Source organism: Mugil cephalus, chromosome 13 (assembly GCF_022458985.1).
Source record: "Mugil cephalus isolate CIBA_MC_2020 chromosome 13, CIBA_Mcephalus_1.1, whole genome shotgun sequence".
NCBI classification, from domain to species: Eukaryota; Metazoa; Chordata; class Actinopteri; order Mugiliformes; family Mugilidae; genus Mugil; species Mugil cephalus.
Genome location: NC_061782.1, coordinates 18,537,706 through 18,545,242, shown reverse-complemented (window position 1 = coordinate 18,545,242; position 7,537 = coordinate 18,537,706). Strand labels below are relative to the sequence as shown.

The window sequence follows — 7,537 nt, the reverse complement described above, 5'->3', positions numbered from 1 at the left end:
AGGTCTGGGAAGGGAGGGGGCGGTCAGAGATGCGCATCTGTACAGGCAGCTAGAGGGAAGAGAGGGAGGAAGAGGAGAGAGAGGGAGAGATACGAACAGGACAAGATGAGGACCACGGCAGCAGGGATGCTCGAACCGACATTGGGATGGACGCGGGCAGACGAGAGGACAACGCCGAGGGAGACCGACGAGGCATGAAAGGAAAAGGCTCTGGAGACGTGCCGTATCGCTCCAACATGGAGGCGTAGCGCGCATTAGAGGAGATCGTTTCATTGTAGCCTAGCAGCAGCAGCATCATCATCATCATTCTTCCGTCCAACTTGAGCGTAGAGGAGGAGAGAGGAGGAGAGATGGGCTCCCAGGTGGTGCAGACCCTGCGTCAGGGTGTCTGGGCATCCCTGACCGGGGGCTGGTACCACGACCCGGACCAGAACAAATTCAACAACTCGTGCCACCTCTATCTGTGGATATTTCTCCTGATGTTACCCCTGTCTCTCCATCTGGTGAGTTTGTATTGGGGGAACATGACGTTCAAGGCCGCGAGGGGGGTGTAAGGTGCTGAAGGTACCAGTAGGTACAGGCTAACGTTTTATTTACCCATCCCTGGGGCAGCTCACCAATAGTATTCTGGTGTGGTCGGTGCTTTGAGAGAAAACGTTCTTGGAAAAAAAAAGGACACTGTCGCAGTATTTCCACCCGCATGCATGCAGCGAGGGAACGCATGGCTGCTCTTGTATGTGACAGTGTTAGAGGCAGGGAGCGTGAAACTGTGGTTCAGTAATATATCCACAGCCTTTGGAATACGTGCAGTAAACAGACTGCAATGGAGATAAATATAGAGAAGTCAAAAATGTGTAGACACACATGACTTTATCTGCTGGATCAAATGAAACTCCTTCTTGTATGTGACATCAGTGACCTTTGCCTTTCTCTCATACACCAGGAAGGTTGCATGAATAAAACACACCTTAACCTCAGCTGTGCAGGAACGAATATGATGGCTGCCACGTGTGTGCACCAAACGGGTCTAATCCTGCAACTGAATACAAACACAGCTTGTCTGTTGCCATATGTGAAGAAATGATTTAAGTTTCATCCTCTTTACACATTGCTGATTATGTGCACATTAAATTGCAGCCGCTACGCGGACAGATAATGTATGCTATCTATGAATGAGAGTTACTAAAGCAAGTAACAGATTCACATGTGTGACTAACACTTTCACTCTATATTAAACTGTTGTCACTGACGGTTTCCACCTAGTGTGAAAACATCCACTGCTGGTCTCGCAAAACACCACAAGCTTTCTGCGAGGGATGTTTAAGATTTCAGGTTTATTGGGGTTTTTATTTTTGAAGGTCACATGCAAAACAATGATTTAAAGTTCGGGAGCAATCAAGTTAAAAAGCACCGGGCTGTAAATGTAAGCTGCTGCAAACACTGAATGAAACAGAAACAGGTCTCTCCACACCAGTATGACTCATGAGGCAGCATGGTGCAGATGCTTTGTCTTTAATTAACCTGTTCTTTGCTATGAGCCGCTCCTACAGTAAACTGTATTAATGTACCAATGTGCCTTAACAGATCAATCAGATCAGGGGTAGATAGACTGAATCACTGTCAGGAGATTTGAGATCTGAATATAACAAAGCTCTTCTCCTCCTTCCGTCTCCACAGGCCTTGCCTCCTACCACCATGGCTTTGAGCATCTACTGCACCTCCATCACTGTCTTCTTCATCGTCATCAAGGTGGCCAACTACCGCCTGCACATGATGTTCGATGAGGGCGAGGCAGTGGTTCGCAGCAGCCTTTCTGATCTCAGCAAGGCTCAGGAGAAAAAGAGCAATGCTTCGGATTCCTGCCTGCCGGCCACCATTAGGTTAGTAGTTAGGAATACAAATGTATTCAACGTGTGTTTTTGCTGATTGCTTTGCTCCCCTGCCACGTTATTCATTACAAAATCTGGGCGATAGGTCTAAATCCCCAAAGATACAGCTTAATTATGAACACATAACTGTTAGATCGCCTTTTAGACTAATGTTGCTAAAAATAACTATGACCAAGTCTCCATTTTTAGCCTTCTCAGTCTCTGTCTGTGTCTATTTTTCTCGGTCTTTGAAGTCAGGTGTCTCAAAGTGGCATACAGACTCTGCCTGTAACTCATTTCAAAGACTCAGTAAAGCTTTGGTGAATGAGCGACCTAATGAGGGGAGGTCAGTGATGTTCAGTCACCCAATTTGCTGTGACACACTTCATCTGCTTCGAGACTTTAAAAAAGAAAATCCAACACTTCCTGCTTTCTGGTGTGACTGTTTTTTTTTAAAACCAAAATGAGATGATAGAGCAAGTCCAGACACAAATAATACTTTTGCTTTTCCAAACTCTGAAAGCGTATTCATTGAAGACATCAGAGGCATAGAATGAGATGATTACTTCTAACAGTGACTGCCATGAACCCTCCATCTCTATCTTCATCATCTAATTTCACCCGTCCCTCTCATCCTTGTCCACCAGGAAGAGCAGCACAGTCCCCGACAGCGTTGCCATGACAATGTTGGGTCGGAAGCGCCCCAGTCCGGTGATCCAGGTGACAGTGAAGCAGACCGAAACTGACCCGGGACTCATTGGGGTGGTGAGTGAAGTCTCAAAGACGGACACCCGCCAGTGTGAAAACCCTGTCCACATTTTAATCCCGTGTTTGTGATTTCTCTATCAGGACTGTTCAAAGTCAGATGAGGTGAAGGCTGCGGAAGGTAACGCTGACCTTTCTCTTCTTTTGACTAAGATATAAATAGTTTATTTAAAAAAGAAATGCCTGGATAAATGAAAAGCTAATTGAGATCCTTCCATATGTGCACTGGTGGTCAGTTTCATGAAGTGTAGACGGGCTTGGAGGTAGATGTCTAAATTCACACACTGCAAAAACCAAGATTTTCCTTCTATTTGCTTTTCGAATTTTGGTGTCAGTTTGGCAACCGACTATAAATATAACCTGCAGACGCATTTCCACCAACCTGGTACAGAGGAGGAAGTGAACACAAATCAGTTTTTAGAAAGATGACTTCATGATTCTGTGGTATGCTATAAATTATACGATGTGATCATTATACACAGAATCAGCACTCAAAGTGGAAAAGCAGAAGGAATTGTATTGTAACATGTAGTCATCTCCATCAAAAACTTCCGCATCAGTCTTTATATATGTGCTTTGAGGGAAACGTTTATTTTTTTCTCGGAATCAGTCTTTGCTGGAATCAAACTGCGTTCTCCTCCATGAACCACTGGAAGTCTTTTCAGACAACCCAGACCAATAACTTCCTTTTCTGCAAACCCATCAGTATTGTAAATATGCTCAGAGAATCACAGAAGTAGCAGCCAGCCAACAACACCAGCTGACTGCTCCCAGTAAATCCATGATCTAATGCACGGGTTGATTAGTCAGAGCAAAGTCAGCTGATTGAATTTAAAAGGGACATAAACGCTCTGGTGCACTGCATCAGATGTTTGAGCAGCAAAATGTTGATATTTGTTTTTAATAGCAAAGGGATTGATCTTCACTTCGTTTATTGTATTTATCCGTCCAGCACTGCTTCAGTAGCGCGCATTATGTGTTTTACCACTGCAGCCAAATAAAAGACTACATCATGTCCATGGCAGGAATTTTAGGATTAGAGCAATTTAATTATTGTTACAATTCAAAGAAATGAATCTGGATTCCATCTCAGGACAGAGTGAGACTGCTGCAGAGGAGAAGCCTTTGGAGGAGGGCTTGCACCCAAGCCCAGAGCCCTCTCCAGATGACCTCTCCAGCCCCAATCCGGACCATGCCACCCCTCTGCTGCAGGCCCAGCAGAGGCCCCCTTCCAGAGCCGAGAGAGACGAGACGCGGACCGTATCTTCTAGTGGGAACGGGAAAATAGATGAAACCGAAGCTGGAAATGAGAAAGAAGGAGTGGAAAGTGAGAGCGCTTTGACAGTAACTGACAGAGAGCAACCTGAGCGGGAAAGGACAGCGGAGAAAAATTTGGAGCAGGAGGAAATAGGAGAAAAAGACGGCGAGGACAAAGAGGCTGAAGACAGGGAAACCGTTGATGAAGGCTTGCCTCCTTCCAAGGGAAGCGAAGGCGAGAGTGAGGAGGAGAGTGAGGGGCATAAAGAATACTCAGACGCCAACAACAACTCACTGGAGACTCCCCAAGACGACCAAGATGAATTCATCGACATCCCCGAACCCCCTGCACAGGTAGGACATAGATAGAGGCGGCTAAGAGTGGATTTTATAGGATGATTATAAAACCTTTTCTCACCTTTTGCCATCTCTCAGGCTGAGCTGGTGGAGGAGACCTACTGTTCTGATGAAATTGAGGTGGTCCTGGTGGATAACTCTGGTCCCAGGCCGGTGTCGGTTCAGCTGGACGACAGCGACACAGTCAAGATCATCATCACCATGAGCTGCGACCCTCAGACAGCGGCCCAGCTGGAAGAAAGTGTCAAGCAGAGCCTTCTGGAGAACGCACAGGTTACAATCAACTTCAGTGTTAATGTTTAATCCTCTACTAGGTTGTTCCCCTGCATTTCCTCTTTTATATATATTTGATCTCCACCAGCCCTACTTGTGAATTGTGTATCAGCTTATTTATACTCTGCACTATACTCTGTATTGTTAGGATGTTCAAAACATTAAGACCACAGACTAAATATTTTTATTGCTGCATCTCACCGTCAAATGGACGTAGTTTCATTATATTTTCTCACACATCTTGTCTCCAACATTCAGCCATCTATTGATAAAACGGTTTGATCTCCGCTATAACTTGTGATATATTTTGGTGTCTGTGTGTGACTTGCAAGGCTCAGAAGGACGCGGGAGAATGTCACATCAAGATCCCAGTCATCACCTTTGACTCCCCCGAAGAGGAAAAACAGGAGCCCGAAGAGGGAGAGGAAGGGACTGGCTCGGAGGATGACCCCACCCTGAAACAGCAGCAGACCACAAGCCAAAGTGAAGAGTTTCACTTATGTAGAGAAACGATTACTCCTGACTCCACCACACTGGAGTGTCCAGATCAAGATAAGGAGCATCTTGGTCTGCAAATGCCTACTGACAGCACCCCGAGCCCACAGCTGACAAACGATAACAGCTCGTCAGGTATCGACGTCAACTCCCACCCCGACGACACAGACCCTCTGGATCCTAACGTGGACTCACAGGGGTTCCTTCGTCTTCCGCAAACTCTGTGCCGCTACGGACCCGGTGGAAGGACTCACATCCGAGGGCTGAGCATGGACAGCGGGAAAGATGCTGTTCTGCTCTCAGATCGATCACACAACACAGTATGTTGGCAGAGTAGCTCTGCTTCTATTTCTGTGTCTCTGCTCTTCTAGCCTCCAGCCATCTGCCCATACATGCACGCTAATTTTTTGTTTTTCTGTCAGACCACCATGACCAGTTCCAAGTCAGACCTGGAGGCAAAGGAGGGCCAGATTCCCAACGAATCCAACTTCTTGGAGTTTGTGTCCTTGCTGGGGTCCATCAGTATGAGAGCCGGAGGTGCCAGCACACAGGAAGAGGTGGGGCCAGAGAGAAAAGAAGAATTGGACGCCGCAGAAAAAGGTGAGTTTAAACATCTACAGGGTTGGAGTAAACAGAGCATCCATGAGTGAAGTGTCTGCATCGGTTTGTGTATAGCGCTGTTACTGTTTATGTTAATGTAAATACTGTAACACATTCCAAGTTTATGAACCATTTTTCCCATTCTCAGGCAGCCATAATTACCAAGCACTATTATTATTTATTTGGATGTAATTCCAATAGTCTCTGTACTTTCAGTTCTGTTTTGATCTTCATCAACATTGTATGTCTAGGCAGATAAGTTACTACTGAACGATGCCAAAACCCTCTGTAAAAACATTTTGAAAAGGGTTAAAGTTTAATCCCCCTTCGACTTCTAATGCTCAGTATGTGTTAAAGGTGTGTGAATTCTTTCTGATCATTTTGGTGGATGTAGTTTGTGGTGCTATTAAACTGGATTGAATTAGCCTAGCCCACTAACTCTACGAACTGCAGCCTCCAATATGAAAACACATTGAATTAACAGCTCCTTAAGTTGTTTTAAACAAATGCTTAATACGATAACCTGATTATGATTCAGTGCAGAAACGTTATATTAGAAAGCCTAGTGTACCTAATGAAGAGGCATGTGAGTGCCAATTTGTGTTTTATAAATCTCTTGGTGCAGAGAATCAGAGTGCAACTTCTAGACCAGATGAAACGATAACAGAGACCAACCCTGACGACAAACCAGAGAGACCCAAGCCCCCCACTAGTCTGCCTACCAAGACGCTGCAGGCTATACCACCTACACACATCCCAATAGTCTCCCCTGACAGGTGAAGGAGACTCATGTTTCAGTAAAAATGTGAAGCTGCATTCAACCAAACACATCTGTTGCACAAATTCAAGGCTTTGGCTGATTTGGTTTCTTGTCTGCAGTCCACAGACAGATAGAGAGAAGGATCCAGACTATGATTCTTTGCCTTCGCAAACATCTCAGTCTGAGAGCTCCATGCTGCAGGTCATCTGCAGACCAGAAGCCACCAACAAAGAAGAGGCTTACACCTTCCATACTGTACACAGTAAGCAGCTAGTCCTGTATGAGTTGTTTACATAGCCGTGTCCTTCCAGCAGTTCATTGAAACGAGAGTTGTGTGTGACAGTCAGTGAGCTGAGATGGTCTTATAATATTTAGATGTTTTGCTCAAATACACTCAGTGAATGGGAGGCTACGCCAGCAGCTGATAGCTTCACTTTTGAAACAGCTCAAAAAGCTGGCAGATTAAATGACATTTTTCTGGAACAGCCCCAAGGTGTTCATCTGTTCGGTCTCGGATGTCTGCCTGCTAAACAAATCCTGCTTATCAGTTATTGCACGTTACTTATGCAAACAGAAAAAAGAAAATGTGTGACAAGCTTTACATATCTGTTTGTTGCAACAGGAGACAGGCCTCGCAAGCTGTACGCGGAGAGGGCTCTCAACCTGCCGCTAGGAGCAGAGCTCATTACCGGCAACATGTGGTACTGCTGTCAAATCTTCATCTCACGCTCTTTTCCTCCCTCTCTTCGTCTCCCATCCCTCTCTCCTGCAACAAGCTGTATTTTTTAGACGGTTGTCATTCCGCACTTTTTCTGCTTTTTCCACCTGCTCCAGCTTCTCCTCCACTCCTCAGTCATTGTGTTGCCTTTCCACCTCTGCCTGTGTAATCAGGTTTTATATCACACAGTCACATCAACCTGCTGTGTGTGTGTGTCCTCAGCGACCTGCTGTCAACTTCTTCCAACTCAGAGTGTCAGGACGGCCTGGCGGGCGGTCACACGGACTGCCCTTTTCAACGACGCATCATCCCGGCACACAGGCTTCGGCCACGAAGGACGCACCCTGAAATCTTCCAGGTGCCCATTTTCTGTCACTTTTTGTCTTTTTACTCCGCAAACCGAACATCTATGATGTGACATATTAACACAGAACAGTAGTGGTC

At 45.7% G+C, this 7,537-nt stretch overlaps 1 protein-coding gene across 1 annotated transcript in view; it reads left to right on the top strand.

Moving 5' to 3' along the window:
- The first annotated feature begins 24 nt into the window (after positions 1–24).
- Positions 25–7,537, top strand: part of pcnx2 (pecanex 2) — a 29,342-nt gene continuing 21,829 nt past the window's right edge. The window contains exons 1-12 of the mRNA XM_047603948.1: positions 25–503; positions 1,678–1,880; positions 2,516–2,633; positions 2,718–2,754; positions 3,727–4,244; positions 4,326–4,520; positions 4,853–5,335; positions 5,438–5,615; positions 6,241–6,391; positions 6,495–6,637; positions 6,998–7,076; positions 7,316–7,451. Of these exons, the coding sequence (XP_047459904.1) occupies positions 351–503; positions 1,678–1,880; positions 2,516–2,633; positions 2,718–2,754; positions 3,727–4,244; positions 4,326–4,520; positions 4,853–5,335; positions 5,438–5,615; positions 6,241–6,391; positions 6,495–6,637; positions 6,998–7,076; positions 7,316–7,451 (2,394 nt within the window). The 5' untranslated portion in view covers positions 25–350. The remainder of the gene's footprint in view (positions 504–1,677; positions 1,881–2,515; positions 2,634–2,717; positions 2,755–3,726; positions 4,245–4,325; positions 4,521–4,852; positions 5,336–5,437; positions 5,616–6,240; positions 6,392–6,494; positions 6,638–6,997; positions 7,077–7,315; positions 7,452–7,537) is intronic.